Here is a 27,669-nt window from a genome sequence, read left to right as displayed (position 1 = left end):
CATTTATATTTTTTTCTTCTTCTTAGGCAGTCACTCAGGACCGAGGATGACATTCTTCCACTCCAGGACTGTGAGTCCTGAGGTGACTAAAAAGTCTAATGCTGCATCCGCACACTCTACCACAGGTGGGACTGGTAGTGTTTAATGATACACGGGGGTGGGATTCTCGGATTTCAGCATGCTCCTTCTGCTATTTGCACATGGCCTCCACCTGGGCCTGTCGGGAGGCATTCAAAATGGTTGGCACCTTCGCACATGCGTCTTCGCCAGTTTGGGTGGTTTTGAGCAAGTGATTGCCACATATCTGGAGGGAAGTTGCATTTTTTACTTTAGGGAGGCTTTGAGAATGGCCCTGAAACAGTTCCTCTGCTTTCCTGGCAGCCGCTTGCCGCGACAAAGCTCAAAGTAGAGAGCCTGAGGGCAGCACAGTGGTGCAGTAGTTAGCACTGCTGCCTCACAGCGTCGAGGTCCCGGATTCGATCCCGACCATGGGTCACTGTCCGTGTGAAGTCTGCACATTCTCCCCATGTGTGCGTGGTCTCACCCCCACAACCCAAAGATATGCAAGGTAGGTGGATTGGTGACGCTAGAAAATGCCCCTCAATTGGAAAATATTCTAAAAAGAGTAGAGAGCCTGTTTTGGGAGTCTTGTGTCAGGCATGTGGATGATGTAGCTGATTAACCATAACCAGTGATTCGGTACTGGGGACATTGGCCTGAGAGAGAACGTTGGATTTGTAGGATTTTGCAGAAGTGATATTTCTCCAAGAATTTATGGTCATGAGCTCAATCAGTTGTCTCCTTGGCAAAATTGATGGAACATAGCTTCATTGTACTGAAGAAAAAGCTCTAATTAAAAGCAGCCTTTGAATTGGCATCACACTGCGATTGGGGAGTTTCACCATAGTCTTCTACCTGACAAAAGGGGTACACCCCATTCACCAACACTTTTGTTACCTGTTACTGAGGATTTTATTTAGTACAGTAGTCCCCCGTTATAACGCGGGTGTTGGGGTCCAAGACAGCCACCCGCATTGCATCCGAGCCGCGGATATCCACGATGGGGGTTTTAAATTTATTTAAAAATCTATGCATGCGCTTCCCATTGTGAGTCTACGGGGGGCGGGGGGAGAGGTAAGACCCCCGTAGACTCACAATGGGAAGCGCATGCATAGATTTTTAAATAAATTTAAAACCCCCATCGTGGATCTAATTAAAACAAACTCGGGTCCCCACGTCAATATCCTGGGTCTCCAGATTACAAATCCAGCGGCAATAACATAGCCATCCCCTGATAATTGAAATCATTTTAAAATTGCCACGGATGCCAGCAACTTGAGAATGGGGTAATGCCACGACAAGATGACGATTATGGATGAGAGAGGACATGAGTGTATCTTTCAATCAAACTAAGTATGTGCTTAAGTTCGTCCTGCGCCATTGAGAGTGACGCCTTCGCATTGCTATGAGCCTTTCAACGTTGCGCGTCATGTTTGACTTGATTAGAAGGAAACCCCACTCTATGCTGACCATAATTCGCTTCCGTTTGTGGAAGGCAATTAGCTCTCAAAGTTGAAGATTATTTAGTTGAATTTTCTTGTTGCATCCTTTCAACGAAAACAATGCGTATTGCCCTCGAACAGATAACATTATTGCAGCCACGATGCCACACGTTTATTTGCCGATCCTTGGTAGATGAATGATTAGGGAAATGCGTGCAGTGAGGAGCTGTGTGAGCTGCTCCTCTCTCACTGAATCTCCCTCCAATCAGCCGGCAGTGTCAACTTCAGCGGCCAGCTCACTTTGATCCGGAGAGGGAAGCTGACAGTTGGGGTCCATAATCCCCCCCGCTGTATATCGCGAACCGCGGTATTGCGGGGCGCGGTATAACGGAGGACTACTGTAGTAACTGCCTAAATTTAGGGTGACACGGTAGCACAGTGGTTAGCACTGTTGCTTCACAGCACCAGGGTCCCAGGTTAAATTCCTGCTTGGGTCACTCTCTGTGCAGAGTCTGCACGTTCTTCCCTTATCTGCATGGGTTTCCTACGAATGCTCCGGTTTCCTACCACAAGTTCGGAAAGACGCGTTTGTTAGGTGAATTAGACATTATGAATTCTTCCTGTGTACTCAAACAGGGGCCGGAGTGTGGAGACTATGGGAATTTTCACAGTAACTTCACTGCAGTGTTAATATTAACCTACTTTGACAATAATAAAGATTATTAAGAATATTATTAACATGATCATTAAGTCATGGAACCACTTTAAGTAACCAGCTCAGATCAGCCATTTTTATTTAAATCATGTAAGAAGACTTTTATTCAATCACTTCATTCTTTATGATTCATTAATTTATTTTTTGGCAGAAACAAGTGCGGGTGATCTTCCATCCAAAAAAGCCCATGCTGGCAAAAAAGACCAATGTTTACATCCCACAAAAGTTAAATAATGAACTGGAAGATTGAAAGTTAAAGGCCGGGTTTCTCCCGTACCCGGCGGGGCGGGGGATCCCGTTGTGTCGGAGTGGCGTGAACCACTCCGGCGTCGGGCCGCCCCAAGGTGCGGAATTCTCCACTCCGCCGGCTGGCGTGAACGGCCTTTGGCGCCACGCCAGCCGGGGCCGAAAGGACTTCGCCGGCCGGCGTAAGTCCACGCATGCGCCGGAGCGTCAGCGGCTGCTGACGTCATACCAGCACATGCGCAGGGGAGGGGGTCTCTTTCGCCCCCGCCATGGTGAAGGAGCTGAGTCCACAAAAGATCAGATCGCCCCGCGCCCCCACCCTAGGTCCCCGGAGCCCGCCCGCGCCACCAATCCTGACGGTACCAGAGGTGGTTTAAACCACGCCGGCGGGAAAGGCCTGTCAGCGGCAGGACTTCGCCCCATCGCGGGCCAGAGAATCACCATGGGGTGCCCGCCGACTGGCGCGGCACAATTCCCGCCCCCGCCGAATCTCAGGGGGTGGAGAATTTGGGACATGGCGGGAGCGGGATTATTGAGGACGATAAGGTGGCAGGGTCCTGCACATCTTTGGGTTGTGGGGGTGAAACCTACGTAGACCCAGGGAGAATGTACAAATTCCACATGGCTAGTGACCTGAGACCAGGATCTAACCCAAGTTCTCAGCGCCATAGGCAGCAGTGCTAGCCACTGCATCACCGTGCTGTCTCAAGGGTCCACAGTCAAAGCCTAATCAGGTAGGACAAATTTGATTTAGCTTTTTGAAGCGGTAGCCAAGAAGGTAAACGAGGGCAATGCAGTCGACATTGTCTGCATAGATTTTAGCTAGACCTTTGACAAGGTACCGCATGGTAGGTTGTTGCAAAAGGTTAAATCTCACGGAATCCAGGGTGAGGTAGCCAATTGGATACAAATTTGGCTTGGAGACCAAAGCCAAAGTGTGGTTGAGGAGTTTTGTTTTTCAAACTGGAGGCCTGTGACCAGTGGTGTGCCTCAAGGATTGGAGCTGGGTCCACTGTTATTTGTTACATATATATATAAATGATTTGGATAAAAATGTAGGAGGCGTGGTTAGTAAGTTTGCAGATGACACCAAGATAGGTGGCATAGTGGATAGTGAAGAACGTTATCTAGGATTGCAACAGGATTGTGACCAATTGGGCCAGTGGGCCGATGAATGGCAGATGGAGTTTAATTTGGATAGATGTGAGGTGATGCATTTTGGTAGATCAAATCAGCGCAGTTAATGGTAGGGAGTTGGGGACAGTTACAGAACAAAGATATCTAGGGGTACAGGTTCATAGCTCCTTGAAGGTGGAGTCGCAGGTGGATAGGGTGGTGAAGAAGGCATTCAGCATGAGGTTTTATTGGTCAGAATATTGAATACAGGAGTTGGGACGTCTTGTTGAAGTTGTACAAAACACTGGTAAGACCACACATGGAATACTGGGTTCAGTTCTGGTCACCCTATTATAGGAAGGATATTGTTAAACAAGAAAGAGTGCAGAAGAGATTTACGAGGATGCTACCAGGACTTGATGATCTGAGTTATAAGGAGAGGCTGGATAGGCTGGGTCTTTTTTCCTTGGAGCGTAGGAGACTTAGGGGTGATCTTATAGAGGTCTGTAAAATAATGAGGAGCAAAGATAAGGTAGATAGTCGACATCTTTTCCCAAAGGTAGAGGGGTCTAGAACTAGAGGGCATAGATTTAAGGTGAGAGGGGAGAGATACAAAAGAGACCAGAGGGGAAATTTCTTCACACAGAGGCTGGTGAGCATCTGGAACGGGCTGCCAGAGGCAGTGGTAGAGGTGGGTACAATTTTGTCCTTAAAAGACAGTTACATGGGCAGGATGGGTATGGGCAGGATGGGTATGGAGAGATATGGGCCAAATGACTCTATGACCACTTCAACGATGGGTGAACTAGCCCCACCAGCCTCGATAGTCATGAGTCGCAAAACGTTGGTTTACAGGTGCAGCAGGTGATTAAGAAAGCGAATGGGGTTCTGATGTTCTTTATTTCCAGAGGGATGGAGTTTGAGACTAGGGAGGATATGCTGCAATTGTATAAGGTGTTAGTGAGGCCACACCTGGAGTATTGTGCTTAGTTTTGGTCTCCTTACCTGAGAAAGGACGTACTGGCGCTGGAGGGTGTGCAGAGGAGATTCACTAGGTTAATCCCAGAGTTGAGGGGGTTGGATTATGAGGAGAGGTTGAGTAGACTGGGACTGTATTCTTTGGAATTTAGAAGGATGTGGGAGGATCTTATAGAAACATTTAAAATTATGAAGAAGTAGATAGGATAGATGTGGGGAGGTTGTTTCCACTGGCGGGTGAAAGCAGAACTAGGAGACATAGCCTCAAAATAAGGGGAAGTAGATTTAGGACTGAGTTCAGGAGGAATTTCTTCACCCAAAGGGTTGTGAATCTATGGAATTCCCTGCCCAATGAAGTAGGTGAGGCTCCTTCATTAAATTTTCAAGATAAAGATAGATAGATTTTTGAATAGATTTGAATAAAGGAATAAAGGGTTATGGTGTTCAGGCGGGAAAGCGGAGCTGAGTCCACAAAAGATCAGTCACAATCTTATTGAATGGCGGAGCAGGCTTGAAGGACCAGATGGCCTACTCCTGCTCCTAGTTCTTATGTTCCTTATGTTTTTATGATAGATGCAGCTGATTTAACAGAAGCGGGAGCCCCGGCACCCCTCGGCTGGACTGAGCTATCAGAGAATTCATGGTGCTCGCTGAACTCGTTGACTCCACATTGGGGGTCACCGCCATTCGACTTCTCGTGTGGTTGACGTGCTTCTTGATGGTCTTCCATTAACATCGACCACACAAGATACCGACTGGGCCACAAACCATCCTAACCAAGGCAAATCTTTTCTGAAATTACGGACCAAAACCAGGTCCCCCACCCGGAATGATCTGTCACCTCTCTGCTCTGGCTGTGACCGCCACCTGCCCCGTCAAATTTGGAGATACAAGATCCGATCTGGTTCTCAACAGGTGGCCCATGAGCAGCTCAGCTGGTCTGACCCCTGTGATTGAATGAGGGGTTGAATTGTACAACTAAAAATTAGCCAACCTCTGGTAAAGTAGTTTATCGGATTGCCTATTCATGGCTTTCCTGAAAGTTTGAACGGCCTGCTCATCCAGACTGTTTGACGCTGGGTGATAGGGGGCTGTCCTCGTATGTTTTATGCCATTTGCTCTCATAATCCACCGGAAAAAAGGGGGTATCATTGCCCAAAGCTATTGCCTTGTGATGCCCATGAATGAAAAACACGAGAGCAAGGCATGTAGCGTGGCCATCAAAGTAGCAGTTCCCCATCTCTTGAACTCATAACCACTTTGAGTGGGCATCTACCAGCACCAAAAACATCTTGTCCGGAAACTGGCCTGCATAATCCACGTGTACCCTAGTCCACAGGCCACCTAGCCATTCTCAAGGGGTTGGCAGAAGGCGGCAAAGATTGCTGCATTTCGCAAATGTGGCACTGTTGTACAGTTCTTCAATGGCTTTGTCTATGCCTGGCCACCAGATGTAACTGCGCGCCAACATCTTCATCTTTGTCTGCCCTGGGTGGGTTCCGTATGACTCTTGAATGCTCTTGGGTAGGGGCAGGTGACTTAATACATCTGCATTACCAACTTTTGTCCCAGGCTGGTGTTAAAAGCATAGTTGTACGCCGCCAAGAACAGGGTCCAACGATGCACACTCGCCAAGGCTATGGCGGTATGGTCTTATCTTCCCTTAACAGGCCCAGCAATGCCTTGTGGTCAGTCACTATGTTGAACCAGCAACCGCACACATATTGGTGGAGTTGGTGGAGTCAATCTGGGCATTTTATTCTATTCCAGAAAGAATCCTTGAGGAAAGGCGATTGTGTGCTCGAAACCATCTACATTTTGTGGGATAAAACAGTCTCTATACCATATGGGAATGTGTCACATGTCAGCACTATTGGTTTTACTGTATCAAAATGTACCAAGAGGTTTGAAGACTGTAATGTTTTCTTCACAACTCAGAAGGCTTCTTTTTGAGGCTCCCTCCATTGCCAACACTGATGCTTCCTTAGGAGCTGGTGTAATGATATGGCTGGATTCAAAATAAACCTTCTGGAGTAATTGACCATACCGAGGAAGGACTTAAACCCGCTGACATTTTTGGGTGCAGGGACATCTCGGATGGCCTTCACATTTTCTTCCAAAGGGTGCAGTCCTGTTGCATGAATGTAAAATCCTAGGTATGCCACTTCAGAGGCCTGCAAAATTATTTTTTTGTTTTTTAGGCAGATTCCAGCATCAGGAAAATCTCTTTAATACTTCCTCTAGGCTGGCCATGAGTTTTTCTGGAGTGCCGGTGTCTCGTCCGACATCAAGGTAAGCTATCACCGTGGGAATTCCCTGGAGGAGATTTCCCATCATTGAAAGACAGCGCAGGCTGAAGTGATGCCAAACAGCAGTTTGGTATACTGGAAGAGACCTTTGTGGGTGTTGATTGAAGCAAAACCTCAAAGACTCGTCATCCAACTCTAGTTGCAGGTAGGTGTGATTGAGGTCCAATTTTGAATAGGGGAGGCTTCCCATCAGCTTGGCATGGAGGTCTTCAATTCAAAGAATCACATACCGATCAAATATTCCCCACAAATCCTATCGACCCATCAGGTTTAAGAACGGGGACTATCGGCACCGCCCACTCTGAAAACTGAACCGGCTTTATTATATCCAGTTCTTCCAATCTCTTTAGCTCTGCTTCAACCTTCTGCTGTACTGGCCTGGATCTGAAGAACTTTGGTGTGGAATCTGGATTGACATATATCTTGGCTTTTACACCCTTAATTCAGCCCAATTTCAGGAAAATGCATTCATACCTCCTTACCATCCTCCTTGGAGGATGCCAGAAGGTATTTTGAAGATTTCCAGCCTGTTGAGCCTAATCTTCTGCAACCAGTCTCTTCCCAACAGACTGGTTCTATGTCGTCGAACGCCAACCAAAGGCAGATTGGTCTCCTGCCTTCTGTAGGCCAATGGAGTATTGAATGTCCGAGGATCTTCAAAATCTCCCCGGTATCTGTAGAACGTTTGGCTGTGATAAGCTTTAGTAGTTGTGGCCGTGGTAGTGTTCCTCCACGTCCGCTCAGTCACTACGGTCATCAAAGCACAGGTGTCGATTTCCATTTTAAGGGGTCTACCATTTACCCTTAAGTTAACAGCACAGTGGCACAGTGGTTAGTACTGCTGCCTCACAGCGCTAGGGACTCCGGTTCAATTCCAGCCTTGGGTCACTGTCTGTGTGGAGTTTGTACGTTCTCCCCATGTTTGCGTGGGTTTCCACTTGGTTCGCTGGTTTGCTCCCACAGTCCAAAGACGTGCATGTCAGCTGGATTGGCCATGCTAAATTGCCCCTTAGTATCCAAAAGGTTAGGTGGAGTATCTGCGTTATGGGGATAGGGTGGGTTGTGGACCTAGGGTGTTGTTTGAGAGGGCCAGTGCAGACTCGATATGCTGAATGGCCTCCTAATACACTGTAGTGATTCTATGAAATTCTATGAAAGTAAATCGGAGCCATTTTATTAAGTTGGACTGCATTTAACCGATGCATCATGGTCTTTTCTCCACTATGTTCAGTGGCCCGGTGGACTGCTACTGCTGCTGGTGTTTTTTGTTATAATGGCACACTTTACCTCGTGCAGCTATGTGATTGAATGTCCTACCTTTGGTTGCAATTGAAGCACACAAACTCCTGAACATGGCAGGTTGCTGCAAATGTACAAGGCATTAGTGAGACAGCACCTAGAGTACTGTGTACAGTTTTGTTCTCCTTACTGGAGGAAATATATAGTTGCATTGGAGGCAGTTCAGAGGAGGGTCACTAGATTGTTTGCAGAGATGAGGGGTTTGTCTTTTGAATAGAGATTGAGCAGTTAGGCCAGTCTCTGGAGTTTAGAATGGGATGAATGTCAAAATTGTTATGTGTTATTTTTCATATCTGTTGCAGTAACGTTATTAAAATCCAAAGTTTAAAATACATACAGGTAGCATGTCTACTAAAACTGTAATTAAGAAGTCATAAAAGGAGAAGTAATCATTCATTCCGACCACTTACTCGGTTGCAGATAAAGGGTTAATGGAACATTATTTATATTTTGGATGGTTCCCTGAAGTGTAGATAATTTATGAGGCATTGTGTTTAATCACGGCCAAGCAGGTCATGGAACTCAGTGGGATACAGCTGCTTCAATTAATGGGAGGAGCAAGGTCTGTTTGTTAGATCTTATGGTGAATACCAATTTTGCAAAATGCTGTTAGTTTGAGCAAAAAGTATGCTGGATCTGCTCATGAGAGGAACTATCTCCAAAAGGCTTCACACAGCAAAGAAAGTAACCTGTTTTGTTACCTTTATTTATAAGTGGCATTTGAACTGCATTGGGTTGCTTCATTTAAATTAGTGGCAGTGATATATAATACATTTAAGTTTTTTTTCCTTTTATTTAAGAACTGTTTAACTGATAATTGTGAAGCTATTTCTTTGATGTTAATATAATTAATTCTGTGTTTAAATTAAAATTTCTTTTAACATAAAACCTATTGGTCAGAATCATCACTCCTGGGGTGAAGTATCCCTCCTCACAGTTTTACTATTAAAAAGATTATTATTTCGGGTTCTCATTCGGTATTCTAACAAAAGTTGGGATCTGGTCCAGTATCCTAACAAGAAGATGAGAGGAGATCTAATTGTGGTATACAGATGATAGAAGGAATTGAAAAAGTAGACGTAGTTTGGATGTTTCCTCTTGTGGGGCAATCCAGAATGAGAGGCCATAGTTTTAGGATAAAGGGTGGCTGATTTAGAACAGAGTGAGAAAAAGTTACTTCTCTCAAAAGTGTGGAATTCACTACCCCAGAGTGCAGTGGATCCCGGGACTTTAAGTAAATTTAAGGAGGTGATGGGTTGAAGGGTTATGGAGAATGGGCAGGAAGGTGGAACTGAGGCCGATATGAGGTCAGGCACGATCGTATTGAATGGCGGAACAAGCTCAAGGAGCTGAAATGCCTCATCCTACTCCTAGTTCTTTTATGTGTCAATGAGTACAATGTGAGCCATTCAAATATGAGTAGGTGTATGCAAAATATATGTTAATGATGAGTGATGCTTTCATTACATCTGTATGAAGGCTACACAAAAGGATGTTGGTAATGATACCAGCCTTCAGCTTTGCTCTGACAAATAAGCTTATCAATTACACTACAGTATATAGGAATTATAAAGTTTCACTAAAGGTCAGGACTGCTTGTCAGCTTCCCCCAAGACACTCTATGCTCAAGTAATTTTCCACCAACCACATGATAGGCTTTTTAACGGCGACTGAATTCTCACTAAGAATTCTTTATAAGACCCTCTTCACCTTCATTTCCCAATATTTGATATGTCCCAGTGATCCAGTGTATGCAAGCACATTGAATACCCATGAAATCTTCATGCTCTGAATGGACAGCTTCCATTGACTGTCTTCAATACATTTTAATCACCGTGGAACAGATTATTCCCATAAGGGTGTAATGTGAGTTGTCTGTTGATGAAACGGCATTTTATTCATCTCAAAATGTCTCTTCTTCTCCCTTTTGGAGACGTTTGAATGCTTCTTTACTTTCACTCTTCTGACTGCTCCCGTTATGCCTCCATTTTAAGGATACATACAGGAATATCTATTGTGAACCCTGTAGTAAGACTCCAGGATATGCATGGGAGGCAAAATATTTCCTTGCCTGAAAATGCAAAACACTTTTGCCGAGGCACAGATGTGGGATAGTTTTCTGGTCACTTTACTCAAAGCAGTTATTTCAGACAATGATTCTGACTATTTGAATAAAGACAGTCAACTCAACCGCTTCTGGCATGATAAGTCATGCTGCTGACCTATCTCACTTTTCTGGAGTCGGGTATAATTCCAGTGCAAACAGTGGAAGTTTGGAACACCAGCTTCTGTTTACAAACATGCACCACTTTTGGGAGTGTTTCACATTTTCTTGCCAAGAGCTAATTCTGCTGGAATTTAGTCTGTTTTTAGAATGGGTGCAACTCTGAAGCAGCTGACTGGCATCCCACATTCAAATCTGCGATATCAGACATACGGCATTGCTGCAGAATTTCAGGCCCTTCATAGTCACTGCAGCAGCTTATACAGAGAGGCCCTGCAGATCCGAACCACATTTCCACAGCCAGCTCTGCACGGATTTCAAATGAAGCTGTTCCACTGAGATCAACATTGATCAGAGGCTGCCAACAGGAGGCGAGCACATGAAGAAATTAAAATTTGCATTTATGTAGCATGCTATCAGGTTCTCCGGAGTTTCCAAAGTGTTTAACAGCCAATAAATTATTTTTGAAGTGCAGTCATTGTTTATACTTGGGCTCAGTGAGTTAAATTATGAAGGTAGGTTTGCATAAACGTGGTCTTTAATCCTTTATATATAGATGATTGCGGGGTGATCTGATCCGGGGTTAAAAGTAGGGCAGATATAGAGAAACTATTCCCTCTGGTGGGGGAAATTAAGAACAAAGACAATCTTAAAATAAGAGCTAAGCCATTCAAGAGTGAAATGGGTAAGCAGTGGGGTTGCCAAACCCTCCCAGGTGGCCGGGAATTTACTGGAATCGGCTTCTATCTCCTGGTGGCTATTGAAAGCAAGCTGGGAGATTTTTAAGTGATATTTTAAGCAAATAAATTAACAGTAGTTGTACAGAAGCTCAACATTCATTGAAAAAAGGTGATCTGAATTCAAACTTGGCAGCGTGATGACATAAAATGTAAACCGGGACAGATGTGCACATGTACATCTGAGCACCATCTGGACCAACCAGTCATCAGTAGCAACCATTTTTTTTAGAAAAGTATTTTTATTAAGGTTGTGCAGAATTCTTTCATAATAAAACAGTAGTAACCATAATAACAAAACAAACTAGAATGAACATTAACATAATGCAAAAAGAGAATATACAATAACAATTAAATAGACATTACTCCACACAACCCAGTCTTCCCACACCACCCCAATGAAGCATTCACCCCGCCCCCCCCGCCCCCCATGGATTGCTGCTGCTGACATTTCAATTTTCCACGAGAAGGTCGACAAACGGCTGCTACCTCCGAGAGAACCCTAGCGTAGACCCTCTTAAGGCAAACTTTATTTTCTTGAGGCTGAAAAACCCAGCCATGTCGTTAACCCAAGTCTCTACACTCGGGGGCTTCGAGTCCCTCCACATTAATAAAATCCGTCTCCGGGCTACTGGGGAGGCAAAGGCCAAGACGTCAGCCTCTTTCGCCCCCTGAACTCCCGGGTCTTCTGACACTCCAAAGATCGCTATCTCTGGACTCGGCACCACCCGTGTGTTAAGCACCTTAGACATTGCCCTCGCGAACCCTTCCCAGAACACTCTAAGCTCCGGGCATGCCCAAAACATGTAGACATGGTTTGCAGGGCTGCCCTTGCACCTCATACAAATGTCTTCTATCCCAAAAAACTTGCTCATTCTCGCTGCCGCCATGTGTGCCCGGTGGGCCACCTTAAATTGAATTAGACTGAGCCTGGCACATGATGAGGAGGAATTAACCCTGCCTAGGATCTCTGCCCACAGACCCACTTCCAACTCCTCACCTAGCTCCTCCTCCCACTTGCCCTTGAGCTCCTCCACCGGGGTTTCCTCCGCCTCCTGTAGTTCCTGGTAGATATCTGACATCTTCCCCTCCCCCACCCAGGTGCTGGAGACCACCCTGTCCTGTATCCTCAGTGGCGGCAGCGTTGGAAAGGCCACTACCTGTTTTTTCAGGAAGTCTCGTACTTGCAGATATTTAAAGGCATTTCCTGGTGGCAGATTAAATTTGTCCTCTAGCGCCTTCAAACTGGGAAAGCTTCCGCCTATGAACAGATCTCCCATCCTTCTGATACCTGCCCTCTGCCAGCTCTGGAACCCACCATCCATCCTACCCGGGACAAACCTGTGATTGTTGCATATCGGGGTCCAGACAGACGCTCCCTCCACCGTCTTGTACCTCATCCACTGTCCCCAGATCCGCAGTGTCACCACCACGACCGGACTTGTTTAGTAACAGGTCGGCGAGAACGGCAAAGGAGCCGTTATCAAAGATCCCAGACTAGCACCTTTACATGACGCCGCTTCCAGCTGCTCCCAGCCCCCCCCCCCCCCCCCCCCCCCCCCCCTCCCCCCCCCATCGCCCACTTCCTAATCTATATTGGCCACCCAGTAGTAGTTGCGAAAGTTCGGCAGTGCCAAACCCCACCCCCCGGCCGACTGCGCTCCAACAGCGATCTCCTTACTCGCGGGGTCTTATTCGCCCACACAAAGCCCGTAATGATCCTGCTCACCCGCTTAAAAAAGGCCTACGGGATGAAGATGGGGAGGCACTGAAAAACAAACAAAAATCTCGGGAGGACAGTCATTTTCACAGTCTGTACCCTCCCTGCCAGTGTCAGCGGGAGCATGTCCCACCTTTTAAAGTCCCCTTCCATTTGCTCCACCAACCGGGTCAGGTTGAGCCTGTGCAGGGCATCCCATTTCCTGCCCACCTGTGTACCCAGGTAACGAAAACTTTTCTCTACCATCCTGAGCGACAGCTCTTTCAGTCTCTCCTCCTGCCCCTTGGCCTGGATCACAAACAACTCACTCTTTCCCATGTTCAGTTTGTACCCTGAAAAACTACCAAAGGGATCCGCAGAACTTTCCCCATCACCTCCACAGGATCCGAAATGTACAGGAGCAAATCAGCCGCTTATAGCGAGACCCGATGTTCTAGACCCCCCCCCGAACCAGCCCCTGCCAGTTCCTCGAGCCTCTCAGCACCATAGCTAGTGGTTCCAAAGCTAGGACAAATAGTAACAGGGACAGGGGACACCCCTGCCTCGTTCCCCGGTGAAGCTTGAAGTACCTCGACCTCAGCCGGTTTATACATAACACTTGCTACAGGCGCCTGGTACAGGAATTTCATCCAGCCAAGAAAGCCCTCGCCAAACCCGAACCTCCCCAGCATTTCCCACAAGTACTCCCACTCCACCCGGTCAAAGGCTTTCTCTGCGTCCATCGCTGTTACTACCTCCGCCTCCCCTCCCTCTGAGGGCATCATAATAATATTCAAAAGTCTCCGGATATTGGTATTGAGTTGTCTGCCTTTAACAAACCCAGTCTGGTCTTCCTCTATCATCCCTGGGACGCAATCCTCAATTCTTGTGGCCAGAATCTTAGCTAGCAATTTGGCATCCATGTTTAAAAGCGAAATCAGTCTGTATGACCCGCAATGTTCCGGGTCCTTCCCTCGTTTAAGAATGAGTGAGATCAAGGCCTGTGACATTGTTGGGGGGAGGGTTCCTTTCTCTCTAGCCTCATTGAAGGTCTCATCAGGAGTGGGCTCAATATTTCCAAAAATTTCTCATAGAATTCTACCTGGTAACCGTCCGGCCCAAGGGCTTTACCCGATTGCATGCCCTCTATACCCTTGACAATCTCCTCCAATTCAATTGGGCCCCCCAGCCCCTCCACCAGGTCCTCTTCCACCTTTGGAAACCTCAACTGGTCCAAAAATTGCCTCATCCCTTCCGCTCCCGTTGGGGGCTCCGACTTGTATAGTTTACTATAGAATTCCTCGAAACTTTAATCATTAGCCACCCTCGCTGCAAATTCATCTAATTTGTCTCATTAAAGTTGGTGTGTTTTCCTCTCTCGCTCTCCCTTAGAATCCACTTGTGCCATGCTGTGGCTTTTTAACATCTCTTGGAATCTGTCTAGCCGGAATTGGCAGTCCGAGCAAGCAACATAAAGGTAGTGGAAATCTGGAACTCTCTCTCCCTCGAGGAGCTGTCGATGCTGGGACATTTAGAGCTTTCAAAACTGTGATTGATGGATTGTCGTTAGATAGGAGCATCATGGAATATGGTGGAAATGCCCACGATTGAGTTGAGATACCGATCGGCATGGGGCGAAAGCTTCCAATAAATGTCAGAGTGTCAGTGAAAACTGGCATGTATCTCTCCCGCTGCACAGACAGGTTTTCTCTCCAGATTCTCCAATATCTGTGCACAGAGAATCTGGGGGTGTGGTTGGGTGCCGTCTTTAAAGGGTGCCCCAATCTTTATTGACTAGAGACTCACCCCACTCATGCACACTAGAGACCCTCCCACAAGCAGCAGGGCAAGAGCACCCCCCCGCCCCTCCTGCAACACACAATCATGAAAGTGCCAGGGGGCAGTGCCAGAGGACTGGCCGGGCACGTCCCTCTCTCTCCCCCTCCCCCACCGCGGGGGCTGTAGTTACCTTGGCACCTCCAGTGGATTCCCTTTGACCCCTTCCTATTTTGCTAAAGCGGTTGTAAACCTCGGCAATGCGACGGGGGGGGGGGGGGGGGGGGGGGGGGGGATAATTCCTTGCGTGGGGGAAAACAAACAGCGGGGAAGCCCTTTTAATTAATTCAAATGTATTTAAATGAGGTTCAATCTCTTTCTGGCCAGGAACCTCAGTGTCACTGGCGAGCAGCGGGATAAATCTAAAACCAGATCTAGCCGCTGAGATTCTTGTTCCTGCGAGATTTCCGCTGGCGATTCCATTTTTGCCCGCGCCTAGCGCATTACTAATTTGGGCACCATAAGCAGAATCTTGTGCCCTCCCCCATGGGGAGGTTGGCATGTGGGGCATCCATGCCTGGGGTCCTGATCCTGGGGAAAGGGCTACCGGCAACCTGTTAAATGCCGACCTGGCATATAACACCAATGAACCAAGACCCCCATCACCAGCAAAAGACCCCACTGCATAAGGTCCTACAAACAGCAGCTTAGGTAACCAGATCACATACATACGTACATATGAATTAGGAGGAGTAAGCACTTGGGCCCTTGAGCCTGCTCCACAATTCAATAAGATCGTGGCTGATCTGACCAGTTTTTGGAGTCGTTCGTTGAGAAAGGAATGTGATCTAAAACTCTTGGGAGGATTCCACTATTCCTCATCAAATGTGCCATGGATCATTTAGCCCACCTAAGAAAGCAGGTGGGGCTTAATTTAGTCACTCAACTGAAAGATGACATACCCAACATTGCAACACTCTGTCCATACTGCATTGGGTTATCAGCTTTGATTATGTGCTTGTGGTAGTGTGGCCTCGTTTGAGGGCTGGTTTAGCTCACTGGGCTAAATCGCTGGCTTTTAAAGCAGACCAAGCAGGCCAGCAGCACGGTTCGATTCCCGTACCAGCCTCCCCGGACAGGCGCCGGAATGTGGCGACTAGGGGCTTTTCACAGTAACTTCATTGAAGCCTACTCGTGACAATAAGCGATTTTCATTTCATTTCATATTTTGTGGGCCATGCGACAGGCTCTGAGCCTAGAGGGTCGGAGCCCGTGAACATTAGTCTATTAGGTGTTTAGGCCTGAAACTGGCTACTGTGGTTTGCTCAGAGTTAGCTTGGGGGTTGTCGTGTTATTCACCCTGGGGTAACATGGACTGCAACATGATGCAGATAAACGATAAAGCATACACCAAACGTAGGCGTTGGGTCAATAAGATTTATTGTACTTCTGTAACAAAGCACACAGCTGCCTGTGGGTTGACTCCCTACTACTCTAAGTAAACTAACTCTAATTATCTAGACCAAGCTAGCTTGATCCACATGTGGAAGGTGTTGATTGATATGTACACCCTGACTGTCACTACAGTTGTCACCAGTGGAAAGAGACAGAGTGCTGATGCCTCATGTGTTTTATAGTTGGAAGCCCCCCTCTGGTGTTCTATCTGGTGATTGGTCGTGTTCTGTTCTGTATATTGATTGGCTCACCTGGGTGTCTGTCACTGCTTGCTTTTACCTCATGATGTGTAGTATGTGTATTATGACATCCCCTTTTTAAAAAAAAAATTGCCGGTTGCTTAGAGCATATACGAAATATTTACAGAAGTATTTACAGCAATTGGTGAGTGAATGCACATGTACATGTAAGGTGTCTAGCATGCATAAACATAACAATATTAATACAAAGGAACTATTTATAAGTCCAGTAGTTGGGGCTGGCATCGGATTCTTGTGGACCGCCTGAGAGGTGGAGTTGGGGATGATGGCGTCTTGATAGGCGGGTATGCAGCCAGACTGGTGGCCTCGTGGAGCGAGGTGTCCGGATAAGGCATAACGTCATCTGGGAACGTGAGATCCGGTGGTGGGCAGGCAAGTTTGCGGAGTGCCCTTCTGCTACGCATGACAATGGACCCATCAGCCATGCGAACCACAAACGACCTGGATGCAGCCTGTCGAACAACAACAGCTGGAGCCGACCAGCCTCCACCAGGCAACTTGATGCGAACAGCATCCTTCGGAAAGAGCACGGGCAGATCAGTAGCATGAGCATCATATGTCAGCTTTTGCTGGGCTCTAATTTGCTGCATCTTTTGCAGCACTGGAAGGTGATCCAGGTCAGGTCAATGAATGGCCGGAACAGCCGTTGCAGGTTACGATTCATAAGGAGCTGTGCCGGAGACATACCGTTGGACAGAGGGGTTGTCCTGTACGCCAGAAGAGCAAGGTTAATAAAGTCTGGAGCTGAGTCCACAGCCTTGCAGAGCATTTGCTTCACGATATGGACCCCTTTTTCAACCTTCCCATTAGATTGCGGGTAATGCGGGCTCGAGGTGATGTGCTGGAACTGGTATTGCTTTGCGTTGTTAAGTTGGACAGTTTCACCACCTCGGGGTAACTGGCGAAGTAGTCAATTATAAGGACGTAGTCACGCCCATTGGCGTGAAAAAGGTCAACTCCTACCTTGGATCACGGAGAGGTCACAATCTCGTGCTGCTGGAGCGTTTCTTTGGGCTGAGCAGGCTGGAAGCGCTGGAAGGTCGCACAATTGAGGACTATGTTTGATATATCCTCATTGATGTTGGGCCAATAGACAGCCTGCCGGGCCCTGCACCTGCACTTCTCAATACTGAGGTGTCCCTCGTGGATCTGCGTGAGCACCAAGCTCTGGAGGCTGCGAGGAATGACGATGTGATCCAATTTGAGGAGGATCCCCTCGACAACTGTTAGGTCATCCTTTACATTATAGAACTGGGGCCATTGCCTTTTCTGCCAGCCATTCGTGAGGTGATGTATGACCCGCTGCAGAAGAGGGTCCTTGGCGGTCTCTTCTCGAATGATGACGAGTCGTTCGTCGGATGCCGGGAGCATGTTGGCACACAGTTGCACCTGTGCCTCAATTTGGCGGATGAAGGCTACCTGCTCACAGGGCGAGGTGACGGCATGCGACAGGGCATCCGCGATGATTAGCTCCTTTCCAGGTGTGTAAGCCAGTTCGAAATCATACCTGCGGAGTCGAAGGAGAATGCGCTGGAGCCTGGGCGTCATGTCATTCAAGTCCTTGTGTATGATATGAACTCGGGGTCTGTGGTCAATCTCTACTGTGAAGGTTGGCAGACCATAGACATAATCGTGGAATTTCACAATGCCCAGGCATTCTTTCTCTATCTGAGCATATCTTTGTTCGGTGGGGGTCTTGGCCCTTGTCGCACAGGCCACTGGAGCCCAGGATGAGCTGTCATCCTTCTGGAGGAGCACTGCCCCAATGCCATCCTGGCTGGCATCTGTGGAGCTTTTAGTCTCCTGCTCTGGGTCCAAAAAAGCTAGAACAGGTGCGGTGGTTAGCTTCGCTTTTAACTCAAGCCACTCTGCTTGATGTGCGGGTAGCCACTGGAAAGTGGTGGACTTCTTCACCAGATGCCTGAGGGCCGTGGTGTGGGACTAGAGGTTGGGAATGAACTTCCCCAAAACATTTACCATACCCAGGAAGCGGAGGACCGCCTTTTTGTCTTCCGGGGTCTTCATTGTGTTGATGGCCTTGACTTTGTCCGAGTCCGGTTGCATGCCCTGCTGGGATATCTGATCACCTAGAAACTTGATTGATGACATGCCAAAGGAGCATTTGGTTTTGTTTATCTTGAGGCCGTTGGCACGTATGCGTCTGAAGACTTGTTGCAGATGAGAAATATGTTCCTCCGGGGTCGTGGACCATATGATGACATCATCAACATAAACCCGCAAACCCTCCATGCCCTCCAGCATTTGTTCCATTATTCTATGAAAGATTTCAGAGGCCAAAACGATATCAAACGGCATGCGGTTGTAACAATACATTCCGAAAGGTGTATTAAACGTGCGTAGCTTCCTGCTGGACCTGTCCAGTTGTATCTGCCAGAAGCCATGCGATGCATCCAGCTTTGTAAAGAATTTGGCATGTGCCATTTCACTTGTCAGCTCCTCCTGCTTTGGGATAGTGTTCCCACATCATGTTACGGTTCAGATCTTTGGGATCGATACAAATGCGCAGTTCTCCAGAGGGCTTCTTGACACAGACCATCGAGCTGACTCAGTCAGTCGGTTCTGTCACTTTAGAGATTATGCCCTGATCTTGGAGCTCCTGCAGCTGAGCCTTTAAACGGTCCTTTAGAGGAGCCAGCACCCGGATTGGTGCATGGATCACAGATGTAGCATCAGGCCTGAGCAAAATTTTGTAGCGTTAGGGCAGCGTGCCCATCCCACTGAACACATCCGGGTATTGTAATATTAGCTCATCAATGTTGGCCTAAAGAGTGATGTTGGCAGAGGACATGGCATGTACACACTGGGCGAGATGGAATAGCTTACATGCATGTGCACCAAGCAAAGAAGCCTTGTCGAGCTTGACGATCGCTAACTGCAAAGTGGCCTTGATGGCCTTGTTGGATACATGCAGATGACAGGACCCTAACGCATTGATGGCATTGCCATTGTAGTCAAGCAGCTGGCAGGCCGGCGGACAAATTGTTGGCTGCCTTTGGATACAAGCAAGATCTGCTTGATATATGAGATTGGCCGAAGCACTGGTGTCCAGCTTGAACCGGATGCTGCAATGGTTGACTTGTACAATTGCACGCCACTTGTCCGTAGATTCCACATGGAGGATGGGTGTGTGTATTGCTGAATGTGAGGAGGCCTTGTCATGCATGGTAATGATGCCCACTCGATATGGGGACTCCGGGCAGTCGTCCTCTGGATCCGTGGCGGGATCAGGTTCCAAATCCAGCAGCCCTTGCTGCGCACTTCGAACGTGTTTGCGTTGGAACTGGGATTGCTGGCCCACTATCGGAGGTGCAGACCTGCATAAGGCCGCATAATGGCCAGGCTGCTTGCAGTTTAGGCAGCGCCGTCCTCTTGCAGGGTGGTCCCGCAGTTCGGGCACGTCATCACGTTGAAGCAATGACGCTCCGTGCATCAACGTACATGCGTGGTGTGGTCAGCCGCCGCTCACACCTGCGCAGTGTGGTCTTCGGCCGTTTCGTTCTCCCGACCGTGCTGTGCATGCGTGGGACCCCTGGGAAAGCGCGCGAAATGGCCGCCTTCATCGATGCTCAGGTGCCGCATTCGGGAAATGGCCTGCACACTCTCAGCCTCGTGGGAGGTAAGTTGGTCCTGCTCTGCCGACTTAAGGCGGGAGTAGTGACTTTTTGCCTTTTCATGGACTTTGCACGCCTTGATGGCTACTGGCAGGGTAATATTTTTTAATTTTAGGAGCTGCTCCCGCAGGGCATCGGAGTGGACGTCAAACACGATCTGATCCCTGATGAGGGACTCAACAGTGTCACCGTAGTTACAGGATTGCGCTAGAATGCGAAGATGAGTGAGAAAAGACTGGAAAGGTTCATTCTTACCCTGAATGCGCTGCTGGAAGACATAACGCTCAAAGCTCTCATTCGTTTCGACTTCACAGAGACTGTCAAATTTGGCTAAGACGGTCTGGAACTTGGTCTTGTCCTCACCGTCGGCAAAAGTGAGCAAATTAAAGATTTGGATGGCCTGGTCCCCTACAGTCGATAGTAGCAGCGTGATTTTTATGGCATCGGATGCATTTTTGAGGCACGAGGCCTCAATGTATAGACTAAATTTCTGCTTGAAGACCCGCCAGTTGGCGCCAAGGTTTCCGGAGATCCTGAGCTGTGGAGGTGCCTGGATCTTCTCCATGCTGCTGGAAGGCAATTGCTGGTCGTCAGTGAATTCTGGAAGGTTAATTACTTCGAAGAAGTAGCCACTCCTGGTCTCATGTCGTGTTACTCACCCTGGGGTAACACGGACTGCAACACGATGCAGATGAACGATAAAGCATACACCAAACATAGATGTTGGGTCAATAAGATTTATTGAACTTCTGTAACAAAGCACACAGCTGCCTGTGGGTTGACTCTCTACTACACTAAGTAAACTAACTCTAACTATCTGGACCAGGCTAGCTCTGATCCATGTGTGGAAGGTGTTGATTGATATGTACACCCTGACTGTCACTACAGTTGTCACCAGTGGAAAGAGGCAGAGTGCTGATGCCTCATGTGTTTTATAGTTGGAAGCCCCCCTCTGGTGTTCTGTCTGGTGATTGGTTGTGTTCTGTTCTTTATGTTAATTAGCTCACCTGGGTGCATGGGTGCATATTATGATAGGGGTTGTGGGACAAGACCTGGGTAGTAGTTGACTGAAGTGAGCATACTGCTTCGCACATAGTGCCTTGAGGACTTATCTCTGTAAACCAGACTTGGCACTGGATCATTTCCAGTACATCTCTCGGTCTGTGATAATCCAAATGGTTGGGGTTGATTGCCTACCCTCCAGAATTATCCTGGAGCCTGTACGATTTAGATATTAATTACTCGGACTGCTGCAAGCAACGCAGGAGAAAAATCAGCATTAAAAACTATGGAGTAGAATTATTCGAGGCGGCTGAATGAGGGGCAGCACGGTAGCATGGTGGTTAGCATAAATGCTTCACAGCTCCAGGGTCCCAGGTTCGATTCCCGGCTGGGTCACTGTCTGTGTGGAGTCTGCACGTCCTCCCCGTCTGTGCGTGGGTTTCCTCCGGGTGCTCCGGTTTCCTCCCACAGTCCAAAGATGTGCAGGTTAGGTGGATTGGCCATGCTAAATTGCCCGTAGTGTCCTCAAAAGTAAGGTTAAGGGGGGGTTGTTGGGTTACAGGTATAGGGTGGATACGTGGGTTTGAGTGGGGTGATCATTGCTCGGCACAACATCGAGGGCCGAAGGGCCTGTTCTGTGCTGTACTGTTCTATGTTCTAATTGCCAGACACCCGCTGCCCCGGTGAATTGGCTGTTAATAAATTGGAAGCCAAGAATCTGGAGGCAGTGGAGGAGATAGGGCAGCACGGTAGCATTGTGGATAGCACAATTGCTTCACAGCTCCAGGGTCCCAGGTTCGATTCCAGCTTGGGTCACTGTCTGTGCGGAGTCTGCACATCCTCCCCGTGTGTGCGTGGGTTTCCTCCGGGTGCTCCGGTTTCCTCCCACAGTCCAAAGATGTGCAGGTTAGGTGGATTGGCCATGATAAATTGCCCCTAGTGTCCAAAATTGCCCTTAGTGTTGGGTGGGGTTACTGGGTTATGGGGTTTCTGGGTTATGCGGATAGGGTGGAGGTGTTAACCTTGGGTAGGGTGCTCTTTCCAGGAGCCGGTGCAGACTCGATGGGCCGAATGGCCTCCTTCTGCACTGTAAATTCTATGTAAGAAACAATAGAGTGGAGGGAGCAACGGTATGGACCCCGATTTATAATGACCATCAGCTTGTACAGGGGAGGCTAGATGGCGGATTCCGGAGATGGCAAAGGGCAGGAATTAGTAGGATGGGGATCTATTTATTGACGGGAGTTTCCCCAGCTTGAAAGCCTTGGAGGATAAATTTGAATTGCCAGCAGGGAATGGGTTTGGGTATTTGCAGGTACGAGGCTTCTTGAGAAAGCAGATTCCGGCCTTTCTGCTGCTGTCGCCATAGGGGATACAGGACAGAGCCGTCTCCAGTACCTGGGTGGGAGAGGGGAAGGTATCAGATATTTACCGGGAGCTTTCGGAGGCAGAGGAAACTCCGGTGGAAGAGCTTAAGGGCAAGTGGGAGGACGGGCTAGGAGGAGAGATAGAGGCGGGACTATGGGCGGATGCCCGAAACAGGATTAATACATCCTCATCGTGCGCCAGGCTTAGCCTGATACAATTCAAGATAGTCCACTGGGCACACATGACGGTGGCCCGGATGCGCAAGTTTTTTGGGGTAGAGGACAAGTGTGTGAGGTGCGCAAGAAGCCCAGCAAATCATGTCCACATGTTTTGGGCATTTCCGAAGCTTAGAGGATTTTGGCAGAGTTTCGCTAAGGCAATATACACGGCGCTAAAAACAAGAGTGGTGCCGAGCCTGGAGGTAGCGATCTTTGTAGTGTCGGAAGAGCCGGGAGTGCAGGGGGCAGAAGAGGCTGACGTCCTCGCCTTTGCCTCCCTGGTAGCCCGGAGACTGATCATATTACTATGGAGGGACTAGAATCCCCCGAGTGTAGAGACCTGGGTTAGTGACATTGCTGGGTTTTTCAGTCTCGAGAAAATAAAGTTTGCCTTAAGAGGGTCAATACTAGGGTTCGCACGGAGGTGGCAGCCGTTCGTCGACTTTCTCGGGGAAAATTAAAACGTCAGCAGAAGCAGAATTCCAAAGGGGGGGGGGCGGAGAGGGCCGGACTGTTGTTTTATGGTTGGGGTGTGTGAAGATTGTGATGGGGGTGGAAATGTTTATTGTACCATGTTTATGTCGCTGTTATTGTTATTATTATAAAAACTTGCAAATACCCTAATAAAAATATTTTTAAATAATAAATAAATTGGAAGCGGGGTTTCTGCCACTCAGGGACAAAAAATTCCGACCTGACAGCCAACCAGAGACCAGCAGCTCACCAGCACTGTGGGTGTGCACCACTGGATGATTTAAGTATGGTTCGGATCTTTTCACGTGTAAAGCTAGTGGGCCTGGCAAGCATGGGTAGTGGTTTGAGAGGAGCCCACCGATCAGCCTAGGGGAACCTGCTGGTCTGCCACATGGTGTAGGCCTCTCCTGTCACTGGTTAAACCCTGGCGAGCGGCAGATGAGGCCCTGAAGTGGGCTTTGGAAGTTAGGCCACCCAATACCACCCCACTGCTGGTATAATTACAAGAGATTGGCGGCAGGCCACGAACTGGATTGAAGAGACCTCCCACCTTCAAACCCAGCATGGAAAGCGAGTATTAAATCCAGCCAATGGTGTTTCTTTCATTGTCTTCAAACACTTTTGCTTATGGTTCATAAAATATATTGTAGCTGGAAATTTTACATGGTGAGAGATCAAGTGCTGAAACCAAGAATCCATCCAACCAGAATTGGCAACAGATCTAGTGTGGAGTTATAGGCAGGTACAGGGAGACACTATCACTATCAGATCAGATAGCTGATGGCTTTAACCAATCAATAGAGGACAGGGGTAGTGAGAGGATGGTCATTTTTCATAAGGAACTAATAATATACACACTTCTTCCTTTTTAGGTGCTCACTGCTCATTTGTGAGAGAATGGAGATTCTGGTTTCCATTGGTACTAAAGGCCTTTGACCAATAAGTGGGAAAGTTTCCTGGTCAGGCATTTAGCAGAAGGCAATGGTAAACCACTGCAGTACTTTGCCAAACATAATCATCCATCCAATGGAAGTCAACACCTTCTAAGGGCATGGCACTTAGCGGAGGAGGATGCATATAGCTAGATATTCAACATGAGAAGAATGCCATAATTCCAATCAAATATAAAATGAATCAGATGCCAAATAGATATGTTAATGAATGTAAAGTTTATGTAGGAAATTTCAAAAGCATTTAAATTTTTTAAAAATCTTTCCAACTAAGGGGCAATTTAGCATGGCCAATCCACCTACCCTGCACATCTCTGGGTTGTGGGGGTAAGACCCACACAGACATGGGGAGAATGTGCAAACTCCACACGGACAGTGACCCCGGGACGGGGTCGAACCCGGGTCCTCGGTCCCCAGTGCTAACCACTGCGCCATCATGCCACCCTTAAACCATTTAATTTGTTAATGGATTTTTTTAATAGAAAGAAACCCAGCAAGTGTAGTAAGTCACTTACTTTTCCATAGGATCCTTGACCCAGCACCTTAAGCAATTCAAACTGAGAGGGATCTGCTTTTTCAAAACCTTCCTTCACGTGGTTGTTGATGTCTATTTCTTTCACAATACCTTCATCCTGTGGGGAAATAATTAAACAGAAGATTTCATTATATGGACACATAAAACTGCAATAAACCACACATTCAGTGTACAATATTTTTAACCTATATTATCCCATTAAGATATTGGAGCAATGTTTTTCATACAACTACATGGGAATCACTGACGTGTTACAGCAAATTCTCCACTGTTTAAAGTGCTTTACACTGTAAACTTTGGTTTTAAAAGCAATAATTAAAGTAAATTTACCAAAACTCGTGTCTAGTAAATATTTATCAGTAAAAGTTAAATGTTTGAACATGAACATGCAGTGCAGAAGGAGGCCATTTGGCCCATCGAGTCTGCACCGACTCACTTAAGCCCTCAATTCCACCCTATCCCCGTAACCCAACAACCCCTCCTAACCTTTTTGGTCACGAAGGGCAACTTATCATGGCCAATCTACCCAACCTGCACGTCTTTGGACTGTGGGAGGAAACCCACCCAGACACGGGGAGAACGTGCAGACTCCGCACAGACAGTGACCCAGCTCATGTTTGCTTGAGGACTCGTTGTTATCGATTTACACACAAAGATTCACAAGAGACTGTCACCTCAACCCTCTGACAGCTACAAACTAAAAATGATTGAGCATCTATCTATCAATTCTTGAACACAGTCAACAGTATCTATTACATTCACATGCTCCCTTAGATAATGGAAGTTTACAGTTTACAATACATGGCACTTTCATACAGTGAGGCCTGTGCAATCTTAGTATATTTTGTTAATCCGTATTGAAGGTTGACTGTCAGAGGAGGCCTATGAATTTGCTTGAGCCTGAATTTGGGTGTGATTGAGTTCCACACAGCTGCCTGGTGGGGCCAGCGCAGGGTAATACCAAAATGAGTTTCCCAGATCATTACAGGCAATGAGTGGACAGCAAATCATGTCTCCTGCTAGCTGAGCCCCTAAGATGAGTCTGAAGGCTGTTATTCCCATAGAGATTGATGACATTTCAAAGAAGAGATATGAAATCGTATCGTAATAAACCTTGTTCGTTAATTTCTACGATCGTCCATGCGCTCTGCTTACTGCGGAGTCAACACCCACCCTCCACACAATTCCTGTGTACAACGGAACATAGGAACAGGAGTAGGCCATTCAGCCCCTCGAGCCTGTCGTGCCATTTAGTGAGATCATGGCTGATCTGTGGCCTACCTCCATCTCCTTTTACTCATATCTCTTAATATCTTTGCTTAACAAAAATCTATCTTAGATTTAAACTTAGCAACTTGTCTAGCTTCAACTGCTGTTTGTGGGAGAGAGTTCCAAACCTCTACCACCCTTTGGAGTGAAGAAGTTCTTCCGAACATCACTCCTAATGGTCTAGCGCTAATTTCCAGACTATGCCCCCTCAATTTAGAATCTCCAGTCAATGAACATAGTTATCTTTATCTACCCTGTCTTTTCCAGTTAATATTTTGGATACTTTGATCAGATCACCCCTTAACCTTCTAAATTCCAGCAAAAACAGGCCTAATTTGTGTAATCTGTCCTCGTAACTTAGCTCCTGTAGTCCAGGCATAATTTTTGTAAACCTACGTTGCACTCCCTCCCAGGCCGAAATATCCTTCCTCACGTGTGGTGCCCAGAACTGCTCACAGTACCCCAAGTGGGGTCTAACCAGGGTTTTATATAGCTGCAGCATAACTTATGTGTCTTTATACTCCAGTCCTCCAGATATAAAGGCAAGCATGCTATTAGCCTTTTGATTATTTTCTGCACTTGAAGACCTATGCACCTGAACCCTCAAGTCTCTTTGGACATCCACTGTACCTAACCTCTTTCCATTTAGAAAGTACTCTGCTCTATCCTTTTTTTGGTCCAAAATGGATAACATCACACTTACTTACATTGAATTCCATCTGCCACAATGTTGCCCATTCACCTAGTCTGTCAATATCTCCTTTCAATTTTAGGCTACCATCTACAATATCACCGAACTGTGCGTCATCAGCAAATTTGGATATATGACTTTCTGTGCCACCATCCAAGTATTTAATGAATAATGTGAATAATTGAGGCCCCTGTGGTGCACGACTAGTCACCTCCTGCCAATTATAGTGTTTACCCATTATCTCCACTCTCTGTCACCTGCCATTCAACCAATTCCGAACAATGTCGGTAGTTTGAACTCAACTCTGTGGGCTTCCACCTTAGTTAACAGTCTCTATGTGGGACTTGATCAAATGCCTTCTGGAAGCCCATATAAATAACATCCACAGACATTCCCCTGTCCACCACCTTAGTCACCTCTTCAAATAATTCAATAAGAATAATGAAACATAACCTTCCCTCCACGAATCCATGCTGGCTCACCCTGACCGACCACAGTTTTTCGAGGTGTTCAGTTACCCCCATCCCTGATTATAGACTCCAGCAATTTCCCCACCACAGACCAGTCTGTAATTCCATTTCCCCCTTTCACCCTTCTTAAAAAGTGGAGTGACATGTGCAATTTTTCAATCCAGAGGGACCACTCCTGAATCTAGGGAGCTCTGAACGATTATAGCACCTACAATGTGCTCCTCTACTTCCTTTAACAACCTCGGATGGAAACCAGCAGGTCCTGGGGAGTTCTCACTTTTTAGTTCCATTAATTTCCTAATTACTGATGCTGTACTTAGTTCATTGAATTAGGTCCCTGTCCTCTATTGACTATTAATAGTTTTGGGACTTCTGGCAAGTTATTCTCCTTTTCAACTGTAAATACTAAGGCAAAGTAATTGTTCAACATGTATGTCATTTCCCCATTGTCATTGACAATGGGCACGATTCTCCCAAAAGGGAATGAGTCCCCTAGCTAGCACATTTAGCCACGTGTCTCCCAGCGCTTGCAGTGCTAATCAACCTGACTCACGTCGTATAAGGGGCCTGAATGGGGAATGCACAGCTCAGGTTGCAGATAGCCCTGTTTTATGCAGTGGAGGATTCCAGCAAGAGACCAGGACACCATTTTTAAATGGGTTCTTGATAGCCGAGGCCTGGGAAACAAACCCCAACCCCTGCCCAGCCCAAATGGCAGTGCCAACCTGGAACCCTGACAATGCC

At 47.2% G+C, this 27,669-nt stretch overlaps 1 protein-coding gene across 6 annotated transcripts in view; it reads right to left on the bottom strand.

Annotated features, from left to right (window-relative positions):
- rps6ka2 (ribosomal protein S6 kinase, polypeptide 2) overlaps positions 1–27,669 on the bottom strand; it is a 498,908-nt gene that overhangs the window by 201,134 nt on the left and 270,105 nt on the right. For all 6 annotated transcript variants that reach the window (XM_038808497.1, XM_038808501.1, XM_038808509.1 and 3 more), the window contains one exon: positions 24,476–24,592. In XM_038808497.1, coding sequence (XP_038664425.1) covers positions 24,476–24,592 — 117 coding nt within the window. The remainder of the gene's footprint in view (positions 1–24,475; positions 24,593–27,669) is intronic.

Source organism: Scyliorhinus canicula, chromosome 1 (genome assembly GCF_902713615.1).
Source record: "Scyliorhinus canicula chromosome 1, sScyCan1.1, whole genome shotgun sequence".
Lineage (NCBI taxonomy): Eukaryota > Metazoa > Chordata > Chondrichthyes > Carcharhiniformes > Scyliorhinidae > Scyliorhinus > Scyliorhinus canicula.
This window is presented reverse-complemented; position numbering and strand designations above follow the sequence as displayed.